Source organism: Zonotrichia albicollis, chromosome 4, assembly GCF_047830755.1.
Source record: "Zonotrichia albicollis isolate bZonAlb1 chromosome 4, bZonAlb1.hap1, whole genome shotgun sequence".
Lineage (NCBI taxonomy): Eukaryota > Metazoa > Chordata > Aves > Passeriformes > Passerellidae > Zonotrichia > Zonotrichia albicollis.
Genome location: NC_133822.1, coordinates 39,487,169 through 39,514,905, shown reverse-complemented (window position 1 = coordinate 39,514,905; position 27,737 = coordinate 39,487,169). Strand labels below are relative to the sequence as shown.

Below are 27,737 nucleotides of genomic sequence, written 5' to 3'. Positions count from 1 at the left end.
GGCAGTGTTTGGGAAGAATTAACAGTGGTTTGAGACAACTTGGGGAATTAAAAAAAAAAAAAATTTTCTTTAATAAAAGCTTGGATTTGTCCACTTGTCATGGTAAAACCTTGCTCAGTGCAATCCTCAACTCTGTTAACAGTATATGATGAAATAATTTAAATAAATTACTAGCCTTTTCCACTTACTACAGGCTTATTCCACATGGAATCCAAAATGTAGAACATGGTAAAATTGCCTGGTTGGTACTTCATGCTGGGACTGAAAGAGACTGCAGCACCACCAGGCTGGAGACAAATAAACTTTACACATCAATCCTCTTGACTTAGAGGTCATTTAGTTGTTCTTGATTTGACATGGAAGTTTTGTAAGACGCTATAGAGCTGGGAAGCAGAATAAAGCCACACAATATATAAAAAGGATGAGATAAATTGCCACTTTATTTTTCTAAATATCTTCACTAAGGATATTAATTTACTTATGAGGAAAACCTTTACTATGTTTTTGCTTTTAAAAAATAATGATCTGCTGGAAGTGTGGGAAATATGTTTTAAAAAACCCAGTAAATGGAGCACACGTCAGTAAAGACAGCTCAATTTCGTTACGGTGGTGTGATCACAAAAACATTTTCTACCATGCAACTTTTAATTAGTCTCGCAAAAAATTATTCTGCTTCACTTATACAGAGTACAGTAAATGGCTACATAAATGCATAAGGAATGAAATAAATATGCTTTGTTCAAATGTGGTGAAATAAGATAAGAGAAAGAAGTTTCTTTCTGTTTCCCCTTGTATTTATCATGAGGCAAGTCAATGTTTCTCCATGAAATACAGTAATTATGATAAAAAATAAACCGAAGTGAACTTCTTCACTTCACACTTCAACAATCTTCCAGCCATACAGATGCATTCATGCATGTATGGCTGTCATTTCCAATCCAGACAATTTTTGATAAGCTTTAGCTATTCTGAGGTGCTGCCAGTTTGAGTGACAACCTTGATACCTGCAACTAAATGGTTAATCTGTTCACTATTGTGAATGTAATCAGTGCTCTCAGACACAGTGAAATCCCACATTTTTCTGATGTCTCCAATAAAGTGGTTGTTAGTAAATAATATAGACTATATGTACATATAATGTCCAGCACATAAATACATATTAATATGCATGGTACTATCTGCACACATTCTGTGGTATCACATATATATATACACAGACATAGGAATATTAACCACACAAAATATGAAAAGCAAAACATATTAAAAAAAAAAGGTTTGCTTGTGCTATAAATAAAAAAAAAAAGATTAAGTGATGCTCTTCAATACAGCAGCATTTCAGATGTGCAGCTCGGGTCTGAGTCATGTGTGCTCTATGACTGTTTGGTACAATTCAGCATCCAGTTCCCATGGACCTCAGGAGCATTCTGCCCTTGAAAGCACAGTCATTACTTCCATCCTGCTGCTATTTAAACACACTAGAGGATGATGTGTACTTCCAAACATGAATAAGGCAAAACCAGTGAAGGCAAGGGTTATGTAGGCAAAGGGTATTCAGCTTCCCTCATTTGCTAAAGACATTGCAGCTCCAAGTAATGTGCTGAGCTTGCACCTTTTAGTCCATTATCTGAGGCTGGAGTCAACTTGGCTCATCAAAAAAGTTGTCTTTTTCATTTGTATAGGCAATTATATTTTCATATGTTTGCTCAGCACCAGAAACACTGGTCTGCAGTATTTTCCATCTATACTTAGCTTACTGATGTTGAGAACTCATGGAAAAAAATCCAATTTCATGCAAATTTTCAGAATAAACTCCCTGAAATTCTTATGTGACCCATAAAGAAAACATATTGTATGAATAGTGTATGAATAGAGAAATGGGGTTTCCTTACATATAGCCTCAAAGGTACCTCACAAAACACAGGTTCTTAGGGTCGGTAAATGTTGCCCTCCAAACACTACAAAAAAAGTAGAGCTTTATAATAAAGATCTTTGCCTACATAGTCTGTGGGAAAGCCCCTCCCCAGGCCGAAATTCAGATAGTTATTAAATGGTGATAGAGTATCATGGCATTCATGTTTCCAGGCACTCTTATGGATGGGTAAAGTGTCTGCCAGGGTGTTCCAGTGGGAGCTGGTGTGCGGATGCTGGGACAGGAGCAGTGTCACCCACGGCCACAATCACACTTCACCTCAGACAGACCAGTCCGGGGACAATGGGAATTGCCACCCATTTCACTCTACTGGGAATTATCTGATCAAACACTTAATGTAAAGTCATAGCTCCATTAAAATTCTTGGTGTCTCAACACGGCACTATTGTGAATCAAGCTTAACAAGACTACTCAGCATTGGACTTTGTGCCTGTTTTTAAACAAATCTTTAATTGTATCATTTAATCCTCCAGATCTCCTTTCCCTGAGATAAAACATGATAAGAGCTTCTTCCTGAGCATTTAAAGTAAAACCCCACAAAACCACAGATGAGCTGATGTGTTTTATGTCCAATGCACAGAAGTATGTAAATCCATAAAGTGTCACAGGAATGAGCTAGCCCTTTCCCCCTTATAATTACCTATCTTTTACAGCCTGTCAAAACAAGTACTCACTTGCCTTACGTGAAGTGTCACAGGAAAGGAGCACCAATATCAGTCCATTGCAACCCACAACTGATCAAAAAACCTCAAGAATTGTTTCAAAAGTGCATCATTTTCCAGAAAATACTCAACATTGTGTGTAAGGCTATGCTACATTTTTGCTTGCTGTGCAGCAAAATAAAATGGGTACAAAAGTTTAATGTCAAAGCTAGTGTTTATTATACAAAATCCATATCAAATGCATCTGTTTATTAAGGGCAGTTGGCAAAGCTATAATTAAGATTACAATGTTTTCCATCCTAAGTTCCTCTGTCTTTGCTGCTTGTAACTCTGGCAGTCTTTAATTGTTTGTATAAACATTTACAGGAGGCAGATCTCTAGAAAAGCTTCCCTGGAAGCAGGAAATACCTGCTTCAAGCTGATATGTTTCAAGAAAATTTCAGAAGGTCATTTCCAAGAATGATGCTTGGGAAAAACATAGGTTCCTTTCCCTCTACTGAAAAAAAAAAAAAAAAAGAAAGGAAAAAAGAAAAAAATGTTTCTTCTGGAAAAAAAGTTTTAGAGCAAAGAAAAGACAACTGTTGCAGCAAATAATCTTTGTTAAGGGTGCACCTTTTGCTGTGCCAGTGAGATGTGGCCATGGTCTAACCCTTGAACATACCCTAATCCTCCAAACCATCCCAGCTTGCACGCAGTGGCTGGAGAGAGCCAGCTCAGACACCACAACAAGTCTGCTGGCAGAGAAGCAGGCTTTTTCCAATTGTTTTCATTACCCAAACCAGCTAAGTGTCTCTATCCTGCATTGCAGTAAACAATGCAATCAGAGCAGGATCTTCCCTTTGCTGGCCTGGTCAGCACCTATCAGTGCAAGTGTGCTGCTCACTGCACTCCTGGGCACCAGAGTGGATCCCTGCTGGACACCTCTGGGTCAGTCCTACTGCAAGAACACACTCTGCTTCACCACCTGGGCCTTCCCACTGCCTGCAGACTGGCACAGAGGAGACACTGCCCTGGAGAAGGAGGGCACCAAACGGATGTGAATGCCTCTAAGAGACTGGGCTATGCTGCTGAGGCCGCTCACCTGAGGTCAAGTGCAGAAAAGAACCCAAAGGGAACAGTGTGGCAGTAGGGCCAGGTTATCTGGGGCGTGCAAGGAGCATCAGGAATTGTCAGTGCACTGTTAGAAGCACTGAAATTGCTCACAGTATCTCTCCAGGCTCTTGGCCCAAGCAGGGAAGCCCAGGGCACATCAGCTGCCTCCTCAGAAACACCTGCTGGGCAAAGGGAAGCCAGCTCTCATCCTCTGTGCTCTTTGGAGAAAACCTAACAGTTGTATAATTGATCTCACAGAGCACTCAGCAAAACAAAAGCAGGAATGCCAAACTAAATGACAACTTGCAGCTTTACAGGAAGCAGTTGTGTCAAGGGAACACCAGCACATCCATGGACTCCTGATTAAAAAGGAACCAGATAGAGCTGGTCTCTGTGAGCTGTCATTGACATGAGGCAGTGAAAACATCACTGGCCAAAACTCCAACTTACTGAGCTCTCAGACAACTCTCAAAAAAGGCATTTCTGTGATTCCACAATGCACCCAGCATATACAGCTGGGCACTGCCCCAACAAGTATGAAAGTCAGGGCAGTGGTAATTTGGGGAGGGTTGGCATGTAACCAGTGTAAACAGCTACGGCCATGCTCTCTCTCCTGGAGTTGTAACAGATGATGTGTGTTGAACCATGGGATTTTGAGTTATGAGCATACTGCAGTCTTTTGTGCTGTCTGCCTTGGCCATTGGGTCCTAATTAAGTGACCATGCTCACAGTTAATTCCTGGTTCCTACACTCCTTCCTTCCCTTTGGGGTTGCAGGCTCTGAGAAAAGCCTGTCCACCTCCACAATCTCGGACTCCTGCTTGTTTCAGACAGGCAATGAGATGTTCCAAGGTTCTGGAAGCTGACCCCAAACTGGCTGTATGAAAGCTTCTCCTCCACTCTGCTCCATGGGGAAGGTTGTACACACATTTGCCTTTACAGTGGACCCTTGGCAGTCCCTCACCCAGAGGGGCCTAACAAAGGAACACCAGTTTAGCAGAGAGGCAGAAGCTACTGGAAGCCACTGGTCTCAGATGCAGGGCACTGAGTGCTGCCTCCAAGATGAGATGTGGGCCTTGGGCTCAGGTTCACGTCAAACATGAACCATAGACATCACCTCCAGCACATTTCCAGAGCACAGGAGGCTTGGGGTTTTGGTCTGTCTGCAGATCCTTCCTCTCCGGCCCAGCTGCCTAAGGACAGCAGTGGCTTTCCTGGGAGGGGTGCAAATAACCTAGTAGACTTTGCAGAGGCTCCAACTCCAAATCACTCTTCCCTCTGGCTGTCAGAAGAGTGGATGTATCTGGCCAAATGAATAGAACCACAGCACACTAAAGCCTCACTAATGGAAGGAGGTCCAGACATATTCATCCCTGCACCTGCCAGTCAATCTTGATGACTCAGGATGGTTTCTTTGGGACCTGGGCTCCTATTTCTCTACCTCTTCTCTCCAGAATATTGCTTGGGCTCAGACAGAGTTTTCTAACAAATTCAGGAATCCTAGATTTAGCTGCTTCTTTTAACCCAGCATCATTTATGTCTCTGACTTTCTCCTATCCAGCTAGTTTCCTTTTCTCTCTGAAATGGTGAGGGAATCTGTACAATACCAGCAATACTCTGTTGACCTACGTGCCTGTTGCCTAATAACTTCTTTTTCTCCTCCCTCCCCACAAGATTTGCTGTTAAAAATGGCAGCAGATGAGGTCCTCTGTCATGGCAGAGCTTGCCACCTTACACAGAGAGCCTCCAACACCAGCCAGACTCTGAGCTCTGATCTGACAGATTTCTCAAAACACCAACCCTTAAACAACTTTTGTGACTTGGAGCCAGTTATTAATATCTATTAAGATGTTTGTGTGAAAGTTTGGTTTCCAAACTCCTTCTGCACAATACTTGATCTCCTTCTTTCTGACACACACAAGTACATAATTTTATTATTTGTACAGATCACTTTGTTTTCCTCAGTACATAATTTCAGTACCAATTCATTAATGTCAAAGCATAAAAGAAGCAACCGCACATAAAGCAGCAAAAGTTTGCTAAACCCAGAAGATAACAGCTGATAATTAAGGAAGTCCCATTATTTCTTGGCAAAGGAGACTGTGTTTTCAGAGACACATTCTTAAAGGGCCTCTCTTTAGTGTAGCTGCATAATTTGCATGAACACTATTTGCACAGAAAAATAAAGGTATTCAATATGGATAAAAGGAGCCTTTAATGTGCCCATAATTTCTGTACAATACCCATCCCATGCCCCTTCTTGTTGGCACAGCCTGGCCTTGTGACAGGTTCACAGAAGAGCCACTCTGGCAGATCTTTGATGGTGTGGACAAAAGATTTGGGCTTTTGTTAGCACATACCTGCCCCCCATCTCCACCCTCAGTGTCATTTTATACTGATATCATTGCAGAAAAAAGACATTGTACTGATCTGAAACTGTGCATAAATCCTCTACCCAAGAAGAAACCCTTCCTTTCCATCTTCCCAGGCTCACCTCTGCCTCCTGCCCAGGGAGTCCTTCCCACCATGGTCTCCTGCTTACTGGGCAAGTCCATCTCAAAAGACTTTTGCATTTTGTTTGTGTTCCCTCACATTAGTGTTGCAGACACTGCCAGGCATGCAGGGCCAATGGAAAGTGTCCTGGTTTTTGTGGTTCCCTTGTGTCCTTCCCTTTGGCTGTTTCCAAGTGCTGTTCAGCAAAACTGAGTGCCTGCTCTGTGTTCCTAAGGAAACACATCAAGCAGCTGGACATTCAAGGGCAGCAGTGTTTCTGGTGGAGGGGCTGGTTAGATGGTGCTGTCTGTGTAGGTGCAATTGCTCATTGGCATCACTGTGTTGCCATAAAACCAGGCTGAGAGGGCCCCTGTACCATCACACTGCTGAGAGAAACCTCAGCAGCCCAGAACTCCTTCCTGATTCAGCCAGGTTTGCTGGGACAGGAACTCCCTGCCATAACCTGTTTCTGCCTGCCATAAACACTTATTAAGGAAATTTTCAGAGCTTCCCCATGTGCCAGCTTCTAGGCTGTACATTAGTGTCATTTCCCAGTGATATGCCACTGTCAGTGGGGGTTTCCTCCACTGCACTCTTATTCCACATCAGGCAAACTACTTCTGATACCCATAGTCATGTCCACAGGGCAGTAGGAGGGAGCATCAGCTTTGCCATCACCATGTCATGGGCACCAGCTGCAGTCAAAGAACGTAAAGCAGCCATGAAAGCACAGCCCTGAATTGCAAATGGGCAAAGCTGACTTAACAGAATGGAAGCTCCATCAGAAGACAGCACCTTCAAAAGACAGGTTTACATCAAAAAGGATCCAGTGTAGCAGCAGGGAATTAGCCCTGCTCTGTGGCAGATGAACTTCTGCTTCATTCTGTTGGGTTCAGAACTGACAAAGCCATGTAAGATCCTGTTGTTCTCCCCATACAACCTGTCCCAGGTAAAGACACCCCACCCTCCTTCCTCCCCCTTGACAGACTGCCAGGCCAAGTCTGGTCCTTGAACCTGTTAGGTGATCCCTCAGTCTAAGGTTAGCAGTGTTAAGTAGGCTTAAGTAGCCAATTCCTGACAAGCTCTCTGCTCTAACTTCTTGGGATGCAGTGGTTATGACTCTTGTGCACCTGGGAGGATTTCGAAGCTCTGTGCACCCTTGGGGAGTTTTCCTGTTGTAGCAATGTTGGTAAAATGTGAACAGGACCTAGGACTCAGGCCATGTATTGACATGAAGAACATCTATTTTTCCTTCAGGAATAGGCATAATGGAAGATTTTCCATTAGATATCACACTGGAATGAAAAATCAGATCTTGCTCACAATTTGTCTGTAGAGAGTATCTTGTCTAAAAATCTTTTTCAATAAGTAATGCAAGATTTTCTCTACATGCAGAAAAATCTGTCATTTATCAGCTCTTGGTGACTTGGGAAGTGCTGTAGCAGTATTGTGTGGACTGTTGGCAGGACTATGCCCCATGTGAGGTACAGTCCTGACTTTATGGGCCTTTGCCAGAGTAAAACAGTTTTGCTTCAAGCAGTATTTTTTCAGAAATGTCCAGCAGTGAAACACCTTTCCTCTCTTCTGATTGTCATTTGAATTACATCATCTTTGATCAAATCTCCATGTGAGTCCATAACCATCCACCACAGACCTTCACCACAGGTTGTGGCTGGGAGCTGGGAGGTAGTGACATCAGACTTAGGAACAAAAGGGGGCTGTAATTTCTCTCTCAACAGAAGCAAAGCCACACTGTGCTACAGGGGTGGATATACACGGTCCACGTACTAGGAGGCACAAAACTGGTGAGCCTGTTTCAGGCTTCATCCAAGCAATATGCCCTTTCCCACATGCTGACAGACTTTCATCTCTTGAGTTAAATTCCCACCCCTGAGCTGTAGGAGAAAATCCTATCCATCCACCCAGGAGCTAAGGTTTGTATTAATCTATTACAACAACTCTTTCCTGTTCATTTCCTGTTGAGCAACAGCCTAAACACCCTGACCCAAAGGCAGAAAAGAATGCAAATTATTGCTTCCCCAATTACATGGGAAATAGAAAGAGGACAAAAGGTGAACTTCGTCCCTGTGCTGAGGGTCTGAAGATCACCATAAGAAGACGTCTCTGAGTCAGAATGATTCAGGCAACAAGGTAAACAGCAAATTCCTCATAAGGGCCAAAGAAAAACATCAGCTATTTAATTTCCTGATTATCTGACTTACTCAGTTAACTACATCAGATGCAGTCACGCATTCTGTCCTTTCAGTACCTTCCTACCCCACCACTGCACAAAATTGCTGCAGACCCAGTCTTCAGCTGATGAGATCACTGACGTGTGAATTCATGCAACAACTGGGAAAGTCAAGCACTCTCACTCTCTGACTTCTACACTGGGATCCATGACCCTGGGAAATGCTTTTTTGTAACAACAGGGTTAGAATATTTACTCATCTGAACAACAGAGTGTACTAAAAGAGAAATATAAATGCTCCTATTTTTTGGTACATAAAAAGTTTTCCCAACATAGGAGACACTGTGGTCAAAATTAGTTTCATATGTAAAAATAACTACTGCTGTTTACAGATAACATACCAAACTGTTATATTGCCATTCACAGATACACACGTTTACCTTTGTCAGAACAGTGCAAAAACTGCTCTTACTGTCGGATTTTATTTGAGATACTCACTCTAAGCTCATTGCATTCTGCCACATTATACATGGTATCATATGAAATCAGCTGTTCTATATTGCAAATGGCACAAAAAATTATATATATATATACACCATTTCCCATTGTGTTAATATTTTTCCTTCATAGTCAAAACACTGACTTTCTTACAAAAGAAAATCTTATAAGTTAGTTGCTCTTTCAGCTGGCCTATAGTGAATCCTGCCACCAGAAAGATAATTAGCATTATTTTGCTGTTGTTTCTTTTGTCCACCCACTACACAGTAAAAAAAAAAAAATCATACTTATTTCTAAAGGCCATGGGAATGCATGTTTAGATATCTTCACAAGAAGTTCCACCTCAAATGAGGAAGAATTTCTTCATGTTGAAGGTGGCAGAGCACTGGAACAGGCTGCCCAGTGAGGTCATGGAGGGTCCCTTTCTGGAGACATTCCAAACCCACCTGGACACATTCCTGCTGCAGGTGACCCTGCCTTGGCAGGAGGGTTGACTGGATGATCTTCACAGGTCCCTTCCAACCCTAACAGCCCTGTGGTTCTGTGACTGCACTTGTGATATGTGCTAGTGAACAGGAATTACAATTCCATCTACAGTTCCACTCCTACACATTCCCAGTGTGCACGGACAGTCTGGACCTGGAGGAGATGGCTTGCTGCATCAACAGCTTTAAACGTGCAGATTTGAGGAGGTGAGAATGGTTTTGCCTTTAATACCAGGGCACTAGAGTCACTTGTGGAAGGTGAAGTGCACAAAACCTGCGACAGTTCTGTTACTGAGAGGTCAACTTTCCTGAACGTGTGTTTCCCACATTCAGCACCCAACACACTGAAGACCAAGGGAATATGCTGTATGCAGGAACAGAAATACACACTGTGGCTTGTGAGGGATTTATACATGGAGCAGTAGAAGACATTAGGGAGGATGTGACAAACTGCTAAAGGTTAGAGGCGGTGCTTCAGAGTATTTGCCTGTCAAAGGTTAAGACATAAATTAGCACTGATGTGTCACGACTGTCTCTATACCCAAAGAGTCAAAAGACACTGACAGGGAATGCGCACCTAATGTGCCCTATAAACTGTGACATTTTCTGTCCTTGCGTGTGGAATCACGGAAAGGTGCTGGATTGTGAATTGTTTTTCGCGGACGGATGGACGGACGGAGGCACGCACGCCGCCAGACTCTGGCCGCCCGCGGGACTCGCCGCCACTCCCGGAGAGGCTGTCAGAGCGCTGCCGCCGGTGCCACGGCCGCCGGTGCCGGGCAGGCGCTGCCCCCTCGTGGGGAGCGGCCCGTACAGAGCAGCGCGGAGCGGCACCCCGTGCGGGGCAGGCACGGCCAAAGGATCGCGCAGCGCTGTCCGCGGGCACGGGCACGGGTACGCGCACCGGCCACGGGGCACGGGCACAGCGCACGGGTACGCGCATCGGGCACGCGCACGGCACAGGGGCTCACACCCCCGCAACGCCCACAGCCGCGCGACCACGGCGCGCCTCGCGACAACAGCGATTGGTTGCGACGGGGGTGGGGGGGGGGGGGTAAACTGAGCGGCCAATGAGAGAGGCCCGCGGCACCGGCGAGCCAATGGGCAGCCGCGCCTGAGGTTCGGCGCGTCGGGGCCCGGCAGCCAATGGGAGCGCGGCGCGGGTGAGAGGTCGGAGGTGGGAGCGCGGCGCCCCCGGAACGGGAAGCGGAGCCCGCTTCCAGCGCCTCCCGCAGTCCCGCGCCGCGCACGAGGGGTTCCCGCGCGGGCCCGCGCCGCTCCCGCCATGGTGAGCGGGAGCCGGGCATCTACCGGCACCGGGCAGCGGGGTGGGAACCGGGAGGCCCGGGAGCCGAGAGGGGCGGGAACCGGGCGCTGGGAGGGGCGGGAGGCGCTCCGTTACCGGCCCCGGGCGGAGCGGGGAGCGGACGGGCGGCGCTGACCGTGTGCTTGCCCCGCCAGAGCCTGCCCCTGAACCCGAAGCCGTTCCTGAACGGGCTGACGGGGAAGCCGGTGATGGTGAAGCTGAAGTGGGGCATGGAGTACAAGGGCTACCTGGTCTCCGTGGACGGTTACATGAACATGCAGGTGAGGGCCCCGGCGCTGTGGGTGCCCATCCCCGGGAGCTCTGGGCAGCCCGGGGTGCGGGAGGGGTCTGTGCCGTGGCGGGGCTCGCACTGAGCTGAGGGTGATGCCCGAGTCGGGACCTTTCCCGCCGCCGCTGCGTGCCCGGGGCGCGGGCCGTGTCCCGGTGGGAATGCGGTCGGAGCGGCAGCGGGGCCGGTCGGGCACCCCCGGCCGCTGCAGCCGGGCCCGGGGCTGGGGCACAACCGTGATGGGTTTGTGGAGCCGCTTTTATTGCTGCCATTCTGACTTTTTTTGTCGTTTTCCTTTCAAGCTTGCAAACACAGAGGAGTACATAGACGGTGCGCTGTCTGGACACCTGGGTGAAGTGTTAATAAGGTAATTGAGATATTTATTTATGGTCTCATCGCCTCACCACTTGCATGCAAGTTTATATTTGTGGATGTTGTGTTTCTTGCCAAATTAAGATGCCTAGTGTAGCTGTTAGAGGAAGGCAATGAAAGTGTCTTTTATATCAAAGTCCCTTCTGAGAGGAGAAAAAATGAATTTTTGAATATATTTAAAGAAGTATTTACTATCCTCTTTGTGGTGACTGAATACTTTTATTTTCCACATTATTGTATATCTGGGAGTCCTTGGGCATTGTAAACTAGTGTACTGCAGCTGGAAACTTCTCATATGCTTTGAAATTAAATTTGACTGTAATTGTTCACCCTAAAGTAAATTTTTTTTTTTTGTGCATCATTGTCAAACAATTATTACATTTATGAAGTTGCACGATTATATGTACTATGTGGAAAAGGTGTACAAGGTCAAGAGCAGCATTTTGTTCTGTAGAATTTGAATGTTGCCAGGCTACTTTCAAGCAGAAAAATGTTTAAAGCATGTTTTATGTGGGGAAGATCATAATGTTTATAGCTAAGGGAACTCTTGGTTCTATTTACAGATGCAATAACGTTTTGTACATCAGAGGTGTGGAAGAAGAGGAAGAAGATGGAGAAATGAGAGAATAGGTGTTTTGTATTTCTGGAAATAAACCTTTTTTTTCCTTTTCTGTTTTTCATACTTTTGTAGTAAGATGTTTATTTCCATTGTGTTTTGGTGTGGGGAAAACAAACCCTTTTAAAGGTCTTTAATGTTTTATTGGTGTCTGAAAAAACTAATGCTGGAGGAACAACAGGTAATTGTTTCAATGTAAAGTTGAAAATATTGAAATGAGAAGTGAGTATTTAAAAAATACCAGTTATCTTCCCATCTGAAGTACAGGAAGAATTGGCAGTATCTGCATTTTACATTTGTAAAATGTACATACATTTGTATGTCATGACTATTTAAATACATTTCGTCTTTAAAACTGTTTATAAAATTTTTTGGAATTAGCTGGGAAGATTTCACTGCAAGTGAGGTGTGGAAATCTGTTAGACCCCAGTTTCTCTCAGAAATATTCTCCTGCTTGGAGTCGGGAAGCTTGAAGTGTGGCTGTCATCAAGGAAGGACAAATGTGTGTCACCTTAGCAGGCACAGAGACAAAACCTTCTGGCAGCTGCAGAGCTCCACAGACTTGAGTGGCATTACTAGAGCTGGGACAGGACTGCAGAATGGGAGTGTGCTCTTTGAGTGTCTGCTGAGGAATGGAAAGGTGCTGTGGTCCTCCTCAGCGTGTTGTGGAGAGGAGATGTTCTGTCTGTGGCTGCAGGGGGAGTGCAGCTCTGCAGCCCTGCTGCTGGGATCACACGTCTGTCAGACACGGCTGCAGTGGGCAGGGCTGGCTGCCCGGGGCTGTGCTAGGGTACAACACTGCTTATGAGAACTGTGGGAAGGACACCAGCCTGTCAGCATAGATCCTGCAGAGAAATACCTCCCTGTTTCGTGTTGGAAGTCATCCCTGCAGCTATCCGTGTGTTCCTTTAATATTGACATATGTAAGTTTCCATAAAGAGTGAAAAATCAATTTGGATGTACTTGTGCAGGTGTTTCATTGCTCAAACCAGACCCTTTCTGGCAGTGTGGAGGCTTCACAGCTCTGCTGAAGTTCCTTGCAGTCCCATTGGGAAGGGGAAAAGAGCTTTTTAAGCTAAAATCAGTACTATCACAAGGATAATGACTATGGCAACCACCAAGCTTCAGCTCTGTTGGGTAACTGGGAAGACCAAGCTTATACTGAGCCCCTTGTGTGTGCAGAGATGGATGTGACTGTTCCTCAGGTGTATCTGTGGAAGGATGTCTGGAGTTGTGCTGCACAGCCAGAGTGCTGGCTTCCTTTCCTGAGGGTAAAGAAAATGTCTTGGCCTTGCAGAGAGAGCTGCCTCCTGTAATCCACAGCACTGCCTCTGATTCCCTTCCTGCAGGGTGAGAATTCATCAGTGCAGGACACCAGTGGTAGTTGGTGAAATGCTGGTTTTTGTGCTAGGAAGAATCTTCACACAAGGAAAGTCCTGTAGCAGTTTAAAATGAGTAGAAACCTTTGTAAGAAAATGAAAAAACAAGCCAAAACACAAAAGAAGCAAGGGAGCATTTTGTGCATAATGGCCTTAATGCGGCAGATATTTCCTAACTTAAAAATGAACTATTGATATTCCAGGACAGACAGCTTGTACCCATCATCAGGAAAGCAGTCACATCTGATTTTGCTGGGAGCTGCTGAGCTCCAAAATTAATCAAAGTAGATAGACACAGCTGGTGAATATCTAGATTAAACCACTGTCTAGAAAAAAGGAAAAAAAAAAAAAAACAAACACAAAAACCAAAAAACAAACTGAAAATCTCCAGTAAGATGAATAATAGGAAAGACAAGTGGACTTACATTTTGGAAAAGCAAGAACTCAGAACCAAGAAAACAAAGATGTTTTTCTCCTGTAATCTGTCTCCCTCTTTCAGACAAATAAGCTGCTTTATGGAGTCTTGAGTTTTCATCCTCAACAAAAGCGTGATCCTTTCGCATAGCTTCATATTCTTTTGAGATGCTTTGTTATGCCTGTTTTTTGACATTTACATTCCTTAGACTTCAAATTCAGACCATTTTACTTTTGCATAGTACCAGGCATCAAACACTTTAACTAAATAATACCTTGGTGGATAAATTGATAACTAATCTTAATTATGCTCCAAAAATGAAGGCATGTGTTTCTCTTTGCTACCATCAAGTGTTCCATTCAGTTCAGTGGAAGAACCCATGCAGATAAAGTCAGACAACAACTTAAACATATGCTTAACTTAGATCCTTGTCCTAAATGATGTGGAAAGCATTGCAATGCAAGTGAAGATAAGGTGCTCTGAATATATCAGAGTCATTTGAGCTGGTCCTTAGTTTGTATGGAGTAAGCCCCATGAATACAGATTATTTTGAACTCTGGAGCAAGTTCAAAAGGCAAAAGAACTGGAAACATGCGTATTAAAGACAAAAATAAAAGGGCTTGTGATTTTTACATGTTAAATACAAGGTACATAAAGTAACTAAAAAGCAAAAATTGCTTTCATGTGATTGAGTTGTTATGATTGTTTATAGGATAAAAGAAATCAGAGATAAAGTAGGAGGACACTCAGGAAAAGCCTATGCCCTGCAAAACCACTTATTTAATATGGTGAAAAGGTGGTCAAAAAGCGCCTAGAAACAATGAGACATGACACATACCACATGTAGTTTCAAGCTCATTTTTGTGTTTCTCATTTGGGTATTCGGTTGTTTGCTGTTTATTTTTTACGTGGAAACTTTCCCATTCCTAGGAGTACCCAAAAAAAGAGTACACAACCTACCTGAGAAGATGCTGAATCCTTATTATTCCTTAGAGGAACGGTGCTGCACACTCCAGTTCTGTGTTGTGCAGCTCACAGGCTGCGAAGAAGGACAAGCTTTGGCCATAAGCCCCGATGCTGGAGTTGTACCAGGTGCCCACATCCCACACAGGTGCACACAAGCTCTCCTTTTCCTCAGCTGCAGGTTGTGTGAAAAGGAAACCAAGGCTGGCAGGGTTGCACTGTGCTCAGGGAGAGCCAAACTGTGTCCCCTGAGGCAAATTGTGGTGTGCCCCCAAGAGGTCTCCACCTCCCTGGGCCATTATGGAATTTGCCAAAGACAGATCTGGGAACAGAGGATTCAGAAAGCTCATCTGAGCAATTGCAATGTTTCCATGGTTTGAGAGATGCAAGGTTCTTCTACACAGAAAAAAGAAAGCAGAATTCATTTTCACTTTTGCAAAACTATGGAAAAAGTATTTGAAAATGTGATGTGAGCTCAATCCAACATGAGGGAAGTCAAAAGTACATAACAGATTTGCAATTTAGTTTGGTTCTATTCCACATTTGCAAGCCACTTTCACCCAAATTATGCATTTTCTGTGTTTGATCCTGAGGGTTTACTGACTTTTGCTGCTTTTGTAAACAGGGAAATAGCAATCAGTACATTTCACTAGTAATTTAATTTGTGTTAAGGCATGCATAGTGTCCCCTTTCAGGACATTTCATCATGCTATGTGTATGATTGGAAAGGTCTGGTTAGGGGATGAAAAAAGCTAATCTAAAAATTTAAGCACAATTAACCAATATTTCATTTGAGACTTGACTTATCTCTAACTCTGGGCTTTTTGTTTTTAATTACAAGTTGTTTACAAGAACAGCTACATGCTAATGCATTTGTGACAGTGTATTTGAAAATGTGTCCTTGAGGAATAGGAATATAATATTCTCATGTAAAGCACCAGCAAGAAGAGATGAAATCTCTTAAATCAATAACCTGATACTCAACTTTTTTATCTCTACTTTTCCTGGGATTTTTTTCTCCCATTGAAAATGCCCCATTTAAAAATTATTTTCAAAAAGAACTTTCACTGGAACTTTAAGGTGATTTAAAAGCTCTAAATTTAAGAAATGTAGGCAGGGTTCCTTTAGCACTTTAGAGTCCTCTGTTTACATCCAGTGAATTCTGCCAAGATTTTCAAAATCCAGCCGAGTATTTAGAATCTGTACTATTTGAATCAAACTAGAATTTCCTGAGGATGCAACCTAAAAAACCATTCCTGCACTTACCTTTCTGGGCAGTATTATTAAAAATAGGTGAGGCACAGCATGTCAGAAACCAGACTGCAGTGGATTGACTTTTTTTTATATGCTGACCTATTACAGAGAAAATTCTTCTCCAGAAAAGAGCCAAGGCATATAGAAATACACAAGCACATCTGTAATTTTTTTGCAAACAGAATGTAAGTCTTAGAATAAAATGCACTCCTAGCTTATGAAGCATAAAATCTTCACAGATTCTCAGGTTTTAAATCAGAATCTGACCTTGAATCTCAGAGAAGCCTAGAGCACAAAACTGATTTTTTCTTTTAAAGTGTAACAGCACAGCTCACAGGTGTGTTGATGTTTCCTTTCCCCCCCCTCCACTGCAGCATGCTGTGTTTCATTCCTGACACCACAGCTCTCAGCCCACCACCCCTGCTTAGGCATTTCCACAGTGGGATGTCCTTCTGTGCTTGTGATGATGCTGTTGCCAGGTTCCTCTTTGATTTCTGCTTTCCAACATATTGTGATGCTGCTGGGGAGCCACAGTCAGCAGCAGGAACTCCTGGGATTGTTTAAAGCACCCTCTACCAGCTCTCCTGTCAGTCTTCTGCATGCCTACATGGGAGCTCAGGAGGAAGACAAAGGTTCTGTCAAAGATGTTGCAGCATTATGCCAGGGGAGAAGAATCACAAGGTAACACCCAACTTTATTGTAGTATTACTCAATTTTCAGGTTTGATATTAAATACAAGTTACTGTGCTTTAGATGCAAATCTTGCCTCTTTTGCAAACAAGACTTTCACCAGAAAGGCTCATTCCAAGAGCCAACATATCCAACTGTTTCTGCTGAGCAGGAATATGTGTATGCACATAGATGTGCTACCAGCATTTTAAATTTATTCTATTTCTAAAAGAAAATAAGGTGTCTAAAGAAGATTGCCCCCCCAGAAGAAGTGTTTGAGGGACCACTTGTTTAGAAAGACACTCTATTTTCCAGCTGGGGAATACTGGATTCCTTAAGACACTGTGAATATGTGAAGAGAGAAGAAAACCAAAAAGTCCGTGTTGGGAGGAAAAATTTGCTCCCTGATTCTCCCATCTCTCGTTCTGCAGGGGGCAGCAGAATCGCACAAACATTTCGTTATTGGAATCGGGCGAATTAATATCTTCCTGGATAAATGAATGTCTGCCTGAACATCTGGCGCGGTGGGAGGTGTTGCAGTCCCTCGGGGGTCATTGCTGGGATGCGGGCAGGGTGGTTGGCGCGGGCAAAATGATGGATTAACTGGAGAGGTGATGGACGCCGGGGAGGGGGCAGGTGGGCAAACAAACGCTCCCAAATCAGAGGCTCCTATTTTCTTGGCAAAGGGAAATCTCCAGGCGGTGCTGTGAGGACTGAGAGCCCGGGAAGCCCCAGCTGGAAAACCCGGTGCTTGGGAGCTGGTCACGAACCAGCGCGATGCACGGGTGCTGTCCGTGTTATCCTGGACCGAATCCCGCAGAGCATCCCGCGCCTGGAGCAGGATGGCCGGGCCGACCGGGCCGGGCAGGGCCGGAGCCGGAGCCAGGGCCAGGCGGGCGGGCCGGGGGCGGGAGGGCCTCTCGGCCGCGCCCCCCGGGACTTTGAGCCCGGCAGCCCCGGCGGTGGCACCGGGCGGGCGCGGGCATGGCGGGGCGGCAGCGGCACCGGCTGCTGCTGGAGAACGCGGAGCAGCTGGTGCTGGTGTGCGGCCGGCGGGAGCCGTACCTGCGGCGGGACGGCGCCCACACGCTGGCCCTGCTGCGGGCCGCCAGCCTGGTGGTGGGGCTGTGAGTGCTCCCGGGGCTCCGCTGGGAGCGGGGCTGGCGGGAGGGCATCCCCCGAGCGCACTCCGGGATTCCCGGGACCGTCCTCGAACTCCATGGGAGAGCAGTCCCAAAGGGCTGCGGCTTCCCGGGGCAGGCGATAGCAGTGGGATTTGAGTGCCCTGCGGATAGACGCTGTGTGCTCGCTGATCCGCAGGAGGAAAGCAGTGTTACCTAGCAGGAATTAGAGCGGAACAGTACCAAGGTGTCATCCAGAGGGATCTAAGGAGAGGACAAGCGCTATTGGCATCAGCCCAGTGTTTGCTGTGCCTCTGTAATATGGGCGAACCACCTCCACATGTGCATCTTCAGTGCATCTCCTGAAGGTCCTGCCCCTCTTGTTCCAGGAGCTCTGTCGTCGAGCAGATGACTTTTGAACAGGCTCACACGCTCTTTGGTCACTGTCTGTGTGTTGCAGGGATGGCTGTATCAAAGCTGTGGGCCAGGCAGATGTCATTCGCAATGAGTTTTCAGAAGCAACGTTTGAAAGGATAATTGACTGCTCTGGGAAGTGCGTGTTGCCAGGTAGGTGTATTTTTGTGATACAAAGATAGCACTGCCAGCAGGTCAAGGGACATGATCCTGGTACTCAGCGCTGGTGAGACACATCTGGAGTGCTGTGTCCACTTCTGGGCTCCACTGTACGAGAGAGGCATGGAGCTGCTGGAGCAAGTAATCTGCAAAGATTATGACAGGTTTGAAGCATCTCTCTTACGAGGAGAGACTGAGAGAATTTGGTCTGTTCAGCCTCAAGAAGAGACAACTGAAAGGGGACCTCATCAAAATCTGTAAGTATCTGAAGTGGGGGATGCCTAGAGGAGGTTTCCAGGCTCTGCTCAGTGGTGCCAAGCAATAGGACAGAGGCAATGGGCAGAAACTGATGCACAGGAAGGTCCACCTGAACACGAGGAAAAACTTTACTGTGCAGGTGACTGAGCACAGGAACAGGGTGCCCAGAGAGGTTGTGGAGTCTCCCTCACTGGAGATATTCAAGGGTTCTTTGGGGCTTCATGGTGGAGCTCTGTCTCCTCTAGTTTTGTCTGTAGATCTGTTCCTCTGTATTGTAGATCACAGCAGGAATGTAGCTGACCTGCAGAAGGACCCTTCAGATTCACTGCTCTTTTCTGTGCTCTCTTAGCCCATCAGCCATTTGGCCACAGGGCTCAATCTGTCCATCCTGACCTGTGAAGGCAAAAGGGATTCAAGTCACAAATTCTGCAGCTTTGCCTCATAAAAGATTCCCAAAAGATGGGCAACTCCATTGCATGTTAAACTCTCCAAGTGGTGTTAGTACATGAGCTGTCAGATCTGTTCCTCTTACAGTGGCCTTGCCATTCAGCACTGTCAGTTTCAGAGCTTGTAGTAAAAGGCTCCCACTGTTATAAATGTTGCTAGACAAAGTCTAGTGTGCTAAGCCCAGCCTAAGCAGTCTGCCTTTTTTTAAAGAGTACAGGCTTAAAGTCTAATGAATTCTTTCAAAGTTTGCTATTTATCCTTTCTTCCACAGTTTGAAAACTTTGTCAAAATAACATGACAAACTCAGCAACTGATGCATTTACCTGGAGACATTTTGCCTAAGGTGTCAGACCTAAAAAAAAATGGAAAGAAAATTAATAGCCTCCGAAGAGATATTTGGCTGGTTGGATTTTTGTTTGTCTAACCAATAGAGACTTTTTAGGGAAGCTTCTACTGTCTATTTAAATTGATTGCATGTTCATAACATTTTCTCTTACACAGTGAAGTAACTCAAGTGTACATTTACTTTGTTTCCTTTAGGCCTGGTAGATGCACATACACATCCAGTGTGGGCTGGTGATAGGGTTCATGAGTTTGCAATGAAGGTAACAGCATAAAATTACACAGATGGATTTTTCTTCCTCCTTTTTTTTTTAATGTATAACTGTTTCTACTTCCTAGTGACTTTCATCTTTCTTTTACAGAAGAATACATAATTTCTGTCAGATAATCTACCCGAGGGAGAAGGGATGATTTTTGAATAGTGATAGGCTGAGAGAAGAGTGTACCTGCATCCTTTGCAGCCACTATTGATATATTTTTGCATTAATGGAATCAATACAGGAGTGCCACTTTCTATTATTGTCTATGTCTTGATCTTTTCCTTCCTTTTTCTTTTCCACATAAATGAATTTTGAGCTAGAGATTGGTTTTCCCCTTGGACTTAGGGCAAGGCAAATCTTTGGAATAATTCTCTTTATGCTGCTTTGTGGTGGTGTTCACAGGGGTTCTAGGATGAGGGAAGAGACAAGAATCTTGACTCTGTGTTTCAGAAGGCTGATTTATTTTTTTATTCTATATATGATGTTAAAAGAAAATTATATATTAAAACTAGAATAGAGAATAGAGAAAGGATTCATCAGAAGGCTAGCAAGGGATAGAAAGGAAAGAAATGGAATGATAATAAAATATTGTGACTGACCAGAGAGTCTGAGACAGCTGGACTGTGATTGGCCATTAATTAAAAACAACCAGATGAGGCAATCAAAGATGCACTTGTAGCAGCAGATAATTATTGTTTACATTTAGTTTCTGAGACCTCTCAGCTTCTCAAGCGAAAATATCCTAACAAAAGGACTTTTCATAAAATATGTCTGTGATGCCGTTTCTTACAACATTTTTTCACTTAAGTGAAAGGGAGAGAGAAGAAAACGGGGAGGGAGGAAGAATTAAGGGAGATTTTTTTTCTCCTCTCTTTGTCCCTCTCAGTGCAAAGAGACCTCAAGGCACTTTGCAGTATCCCTTGGATGGAAAACACCCTTGTCCATTGCTAATTGTACGGGGTGGTTTTTGTTTCTTTTCTTGAACCCAAGCTGGCAGGCGCATCCTACATGGAGATCCACCAGGCCGGGGGCGGGATCCACTTCACGGTGGAGCACACCCGGGCGGCCTCGGAGGCCGAGCTGCTGGCGGGGCTGCAGCAGCGCCTGGGCCGCATGCTCCGCGCGGGCTCCACGCTGGTGGAGTGCAAGAGCGGCTACGGCCTGGACCTGCACACCGAGCTCAAGATGCTGCGGGCCATCGAGCGCGCACGGAGATCCACCGACATCGGCATCTCCTCCACCTACTGCGGAGCCCACGCTGTGCCCAGGTGAGGGACTGACTTCTCCTCCTCTTCTCCAGCGCTGCTGCTTTGCGCTGGAAACCGGCGTCTGCTGCCTCACTCCTCAAATGCAGCGTGCTGGAAAAACAACAGCCAGTGTTTATTTATAGGAAGCTCTTCTGAATTTCAGGGCAGCATTATTTAGTGACTCCTAAATGCCGGCATAGGCCTAGCTCAGAGCCCCTGTCTCCAGCTGATGCTCACACTGAACATTACACAGAAAATTCTTCTGCTTGCATTTGCTGCCATCCTTCACGCTTGGTCTCTGCCATGAGATTTTATTTTGGCCAAATAACAACAAAAAACCCCATATTTAATCTTTATATAGCTCCATAAACAAAGTTTAATTATGCTTCCATGCAATGAAGACTTGCATGCATCTTACAGCTGTGAGATGAAAATTAAGCTGTGTTTAATCAATTATTCTGATGGTTCAAGTAGACATGTCATAAAAATCCTTTCTCACTTCTGATTTTGATTTCACTATGATGAAAATAACATCTTAATGTTATCAGATTTCAGTGTATGAAGGACCTAATGAGGAGTTTTAGCTGGATATTTTGACATACTAAGTAGTAGGCTGCTGCAAGACAAGGCATGTGAGATGGAGGCAGGCTTATTTTGTTGCAGTATTCAAGAGATGTTTGTTAAAAGAAAAAAAAAGCGTACTCTAAAAAAAAAACTAACCCACCTTTTCTAACATTCAAGAAAACATGACCCAGAAACTATTTTTTGCAATCTAATTCTTGTGTGTTTGGAGTAGGATGGTAAATTATCTTTTGTTAATCTAACTATGGAAAATGAATCCTGCATCATCTTCAGATTCTTAACTGGGAGATGGTTAAGAATAAAGTAACCAAAATTGGCTGAAGGCAGCAACTGCTTCTTTCAGGAAGTTCTACTAAAATTTAGAGGACTTAATGGTAAAATAAAATAGACCTTTCATCCCAAACTATATATATTTATATTTCTTAGTCCTTCTTTTCTCCTTCCTCTACAAAGCCCTGGCAGGATCTCAGTCAAAATCCTGATAAATAGTCTTTCCCGCCAAAATGCTTTGAGCATTTCTATAAACCAATGAAATAATTTCCAGTGTTTTTACAAACATACTAACTCTCATGTGTTAGGAGGACAGTTATGCTTTCTCATTCTCTCCACATTTCTGTCCCCACTGATGCACATCAAGCGTAACAAAATGTAGTAGTAGTAAGGATATTGTATCTTAAGTAAAGAGAAAAGGTGGTTGGGAGTTTAAGGAAATTTCCTGAAGGAAATACTGAGTTATCTGTATTTTCCAGTTTAGGAATTTTAAACCATCTCTTCTCTTTTTAATCAAATGTTTGTGTCTAGACTATTTTGCTTGAATTTTATGCTAGCCCTCAAACTTTGACTCTGGTTTGGGTTGTCATTTTGACCAGGGGGAAATCTGCAGTTCTTCCTTGGTCCCTCCAGTCTTCGTTTTGAATCAAACTCATGATTTGGGAATGTCTGATTTTAAAAAATCATTCTTTTTAATTGTTAAGAGATTATTGGGCCATTTTCCACTTTATCAAGAAATTTTCCAAGTGTTTTCCTGAGCAGAATTCTTCTGCATGAAAACAACAGCAGTTTTGTTTTGCATTTTGGGGCATTAGTGTTTCCCTCTGTTTTGTCTTGGCTCTGGCCCTTATCTTTCAGCCCAAATTCCCCCAAAGGCTGGTGAGTAGGCAGAGAAAAGGGAGAAGCCTTGGCAGGGTCAGAGGCTGAGCAACCCCGATGCCTGTTATGGCCTTGTTTATAAATTCAGGCAGAATTTGGCTTCTGGAGTTGATTCCATTGCAAGGCTCCCAATCCAGCCTCGTGTGGCGCTCCACAGTGCCAGTGTCTGCCTGCCTCACATTGCCTGAAATGAGCATTCAGGTTGTCAGGCATTCAGCTGCTGTACATCCCTTGTCCTTAGACATTAACATTGGAAAATGCTAACTCAAACTGCATGTTTTGGGACTATCTGCTCTTTCTGAGGCATTTAGTGATCTCTCCTGGGTTATTTTTATGTGACAGAGGATTTATAAATGGTTCTGACTTTTGCAAATCAAACCTTGGGAAGCCCCTCTGATTAGAAACATTTTCTGTCCATCACTCTGAGTGATGTAAAAGGAGGAGAGGTGAATTAAAAATAACGATCTACACTGCATATCCCCTCTGAGCTTTGATATTTGCATAGAAGTATTGTATGAATATCATTTAACCCCATTTAAATACTCACATATTTTAAATAGTTATATTTTAGGATACAGTATAAAGAGGTCAGAACATATGAATAGGAAAGCAGAAAAAATTGGTTCAAAGTACCCCATATCTTTGTTAGCATCCAAGATGCCAATTTTTTTAAAACACTCAGTAATACAATTTCATTTTCTTTGAATGGAAAGTAACTTATGATGGAGAATACATGAATTACCATGGGGCTTAATTTTTTTATTTTAATTTTTTTTGAGGGATTCATATTTACATAATTTCCTAAGTAATTCAGTAATTGCATGTATGGCTAGAGTGTGTGCCAGACTTCAAGGATGTTACTCATAGGGCTCTGTAACATTTTCTTTTTGTTAGAGGGAAAACTGCTGCTGAAGCCACAGATGACATTATCAATAACCACCTTCCTAAACTGAAAGAACTCAAACTAAGTGGTGAAATACATGTTGACAATATAGATGTCTTCTGTGAGAAAGGAGTCTTTGATCTGGAGTCTACAAGGAGAATACTTCAAGCTGGAAAAGATATAGGGTTACAGATTAACTTCCATGGTGATGAACTGCATCCGATGAAATCTGCTGAGGTACGTCTTGCTTAGCATTAACATTCATTTTGGCTCCTGTGGGAGCCCAATCTGTGAAGGAATTGGAGTTTTCAGAACTGAGGTTGTCTTTCCTAAGACTTTATGAAATGACCATCTGATAGAAGCAGGTGCCAGGGAGAGCAGTCCATGTGCAGCTTTGGAGGGGAGGACGTGGGAGGAGGCCTTGACCTCTGGGACTAACGTGCACTGGCTAACCAAACATTGACTTTGCTTATCTTCCACATGGGATACACATTGGGAAGGTGGATATCCATGCACCCAAGAATGACAAAAACATGGTTTCTATGCAACTTGAAAAATACTTTTTTGTTAAATGTGATGTTAGAAATAACAAGCCAAATTGCAGTGAGCACACTCAGCGGTCTCATTACTCAGATATCAGTTTATCTGAGCACAGCCAGAGAGGTGGTTTAGTCAAGACTAGGTTCTCAAATATCTTGATAAAGAAAGTCCCTTTGACACCATGTTTCACCATCATTTAAATATTGACTCCTTCCTGTGGGGTCTGCCCAAGCAGTAGATAAAAAAAACCCCAACTAAACCAAACCAAAAACTTGGTTGATCATAAAAGCCTATTTGACTTCCCCATTGAAGGCAGCATTCAGTTTTGTGAACTATTTTCTGACGGATCCTTTATGAACAGGAGTTGATAATGTTTTCATCCATGGCTCTCATATAGTTTCTGTTTTAGGCTGGTAAAAACACCACTGAAGGTGTGCTTCTACTCTGTGGGTGGAGAAAATGATCAACTTTTCCTGCAGTAAATTAACAAGTATTTTGTCTCTGTATTCTGATTGTTTTTCAAGCATTCTTTACTATTTCTCTTCTGGTATATTTTGCATTAATAGTGAATTGTCTTTTCCAGTTGTTTAGAAACAGCTTTTTAAACTGAACTAATTGAGAACAGTGAGTAATTTGCTTGAATATTCCCTTAGCTTGGAGCTCAGCTGGGAGCCCGGGCCATCAGCCACCTGGAAGAGGTCAGTGATGAAGGTATTGTGGCAATGGCAAGAGCCAAGTGTGCTGCTGTCCTTCTGCCAACAACAGCCTACATGCTAAGGTACGGCCACTGGATTGAAGGGAAGCTTCTGTAACTGCAAATCCATGTGTGTGGTTTGAGGGAGTTTCAATCCAAAAGCACAAGTGTGTTTCTATGCCTTAATACAGGGACCTGAATGAGCCTCCCTCCTTTTGTCTTATTTCTGCTGGAAATCCTCGAAACTCTGTGGGATTGCTGAGAAGTCTCACAGTAGATTCAGAGTGGCTTTATGGCAACCATGGCTAAAACTTCCTACAGAGTGTAATTCCAAGTGCCCTCCCTAGGGTGCGAACACCTACACAGATTAATCCAAGGACTGAACAATTTTGAAATAGCTCTTCCAGATATTGAAGTTATTGGAAACATCTTTTGCATTATAATTGCTAAGTTAACAGATCTCTAATGTATGCAGACTAAACTCACAGACTCAAAAATTGGGAAGGGGCTATTGCATCGCATATGCCACTGCTCATATTTTGGAGCCTGTCTTTGAAGCTATAAGAACTAGAAAAAATATTTTTTAGAAGTGAAGACTTTCATCTTGTAAATTCTTAGATGGCTTAGATCTGGCTAAATACCAGAACTTCAGTGGTCTGGAGCCTGATGGTTGACACTGGCTGGTGCCACATGGCAGTTACTGCACAAGCCGTGGTTCACACTTGCCATTTATGTTTTCCATAGGATGACAGGTAGGGATGCAAGAGGAGGATTTGGGCTTTTACCTCCATAAGGATCAGTGTAACTGAATGCATGAATGTAGCCAAACTGAGAGATGACTTTTGCCCTTGTAAATCATTGTATGATAACTAAGCAAATTGTACTGATCAGTTTATTTTTCTCACTAGACTGAAGCAACCTCAAGCTAGAAAAATGTTGGAAGAAGGTGTTATAGTTGCTCTTGGCAGTGACTTTAATCCTAATGCATACTGTTTTTCAATGGTAAGATAATCCTAAAACTGAAACCATAGAATTATGAAATTTCTTACTAGTACAACTTGTTTGTAGGTCTTGTACACTTTGTGGCTTCACGTGCACAAGGAGAGCTGCCTGCCCCATGCAGACAGCTGTCTGTGTGTGTTTGTGTGTATTGGTAGTTTTTGCCAGAAATTCTTGAACCAGAATGGGTTCCATCCTTCATATGCACTGAGAGGCCTATTCAAAATGCTCTCAAAGCTACTGATTTTAGAGTTCTCATTTTGGATTTGGCAAAATTTATGTTGTACAAAACAGCTCCTTCTGCTGTGCAAGGAAAAAGGGGAGTGCTTAGGGATTTGAAGCATAAACAGCTTTGTGTTGCTGGAAACTCCCATTGTGCCCTTCCTTGCCTAGCCTATGGTGATGCACCTGGCCTGTGTGAACATGAAGATGTCAATGAATGAAGCACTGGCAGCTGCCACCATTAATGCAGCTTATGCTCTGGGCAAATCAGACACACATGGCTCCTTGGAGGTCGGCAAGCAGGGGGATCTTCTTATCATAAACTCATCAAGGTTTGTTCTTCCACTGGCATTTGAAATGTGCTTTAACCTTAGTTATCTTCACTGAATAAAGGGACACTGGTAGCATTTCAGACCCACTTTCATTTTCCTTAATTACTCCAGTGGAAAATAAAGCCTAAGGCTTTGGGGCAGTTTTTACAAGTAATCTGTGCCTAACTACAAATCACCTAGAGATAATACATGTTTATTTTGTGGAATAAATTCTCTACTTATAGACTCACTGTATTCATGCAGTAAGAGACAACATGTAGATATGGAATAGTGTTTTCCCATTTTCAAGCAAACCTTATAAAATTGCTGGGTATGCTGGGCATGTGACCTGCTCTTATGCAAGTTCATGTATTCTTAAACATCTTGTCTTTTTAGGTGGGAGCACTTGATTTACCAGTTTGGTGGACATGAAGCATTGATTAACTACGTTATAGTTAAAGGAAAAGTCATCTATGAAAATGAGAGGTGTGAGGCAATGGGCAGTTACTGAGAGAAGGCAGCAGTTCAGTGAGCTACTAAAATCAAATTAGGATGGAGTATTTCAAAGCAACAGACAAATCAGATTTGTATTTACTGGTAAATTGTTTGCCTGCTCACCTTACTCTTATTCAAATAAACCTTACCAAGCATTACCCATTTGGTGCATCTCCATGTCCATTGTCCTTCTCTCCAGCACACTAAATAATTTCTAATTGTATGCATCTTAAATAAGACAGTTTCAAAATATGTTTTCCTATACAATTAATCTATATTATAATATTTGAAAGTAGCCCAAACAAACTGGCAATGAATAAACAGAGTTTGGATCCAGGTAAGATTTACTGGGGAAGGTGATGCTAAGTAACCTGTGACAGAGGGCCAGGGGCTCAGGCATGCACATTTGGGATGGCCCTTGGCTGTGTAGGCAGAAGATCACATGCAGTGTCATACAGATGTTCCAGAAAAGACCTAATTTTATTTATTCTAGGTTGAATCTGAAATAACATGAGATACATTTGTTTGTGGAAGTTTGAATGTGATTCTGGTAAATTAAGTATGATAACTTTTACCCAAAGCTGTGTTGAAACTTAGGAGCCTAACTTTTAAAAAGTGCTCTTTCATTTATCTTTCAACTACTCCTTCCCCCCGCCCCTGTTTGTAACATCATTAAGGAATGCAGTATGTAGAAAAAAGGATGATAGAGCTCTGGATAATTTAAGCTTTTGCACTATTTAAGCAGAGGGTCTGGGGTAGGAGCGTCTCTGAATACCCATGGACTAAGTATTTTCTTCAAATTTTCAAATGGGTGGTGGCTGCAGAAGCAAAAAGAATTTACTTTCTGAAGTAAAGAATGAAATTGCACCTGACAAGCATGAAGAACTTCACATCAAAAATAGTTATTGATATAAGCAAGTGACATAACTTGTGATACAGAGCAGAGTGCTTTAGTGAACCAGACCCTTGAGGAAGGACAATGGTCTCATTCTGATTAACAG

General features: G+C 43.6%; 2 protein-coding genes across 3 annotated transcripts; both read left to right on the top strand.

Annotated features, from left to right (window-relative positions):
- The first annotated feature begins 10,446 nt into the window (after positions 1-10,446).
- Positions 10,447-11,999, top strand: SNRPF (small nuclear ribonucleoprotein polypeptide F). Its single transcript, XM_005480688.3, has 4 exons — positions 10,447-10,638; positions 10,812-10,937; positions 11,248-11,312; positions 11,881-11,999. Exons 1-4 carry the CDS (start codon positions 10,636-10,638, stop codon positions 11,945-11,947), a joined length of 261 nt encoding a protein of 86 aa, XP_005480745.1. The 5' UTR covers positions 10,447-10,635; the 3' UTR covers positions 11,948-11,999.
- Positions 12,000-17,094: 5,095 nt separating this feature from the next.
- On the top strand, positions 17,095-26,894 carry AMDHD1 (amidohydrolase domain containing 1). Of its 2 annotated transcripts, none has more exons than XM_074539596.1 (9): positions 17,095-17,144; positions 18,195-18,301; positions 19,553-19,617; positions 20,605-20,882; positions 23,487-23,712; positions 24,669-24,793; positions 25,618-25,711; positions 26,102-26,262; positions 26,638-26,894. In XM_074539596.1, exons 1-9 carry the CDS (start codon positions 17,110-17,112, stop codon positions 26,750-26,752), a joined length of 1,206 nt encoding a protein of 401 aa, XP_074395697.1. In that variant the 5' UTR covers positions 17,095-17,109; the 3' UTR covers positions 26,753-26,894. The 2 variants fall into 2 exon arrangements, with proteins under 2 accessions (XP_074395697.1, XP_005480746.1); XM_005480689.4 differs by lacking the exon at positions 17,095-17,144 and adding an exon at positions 17,556-17,740.
- The last annotated feature ends 843 nt before the right edge of the window (positions 26,895-27,737 follow it).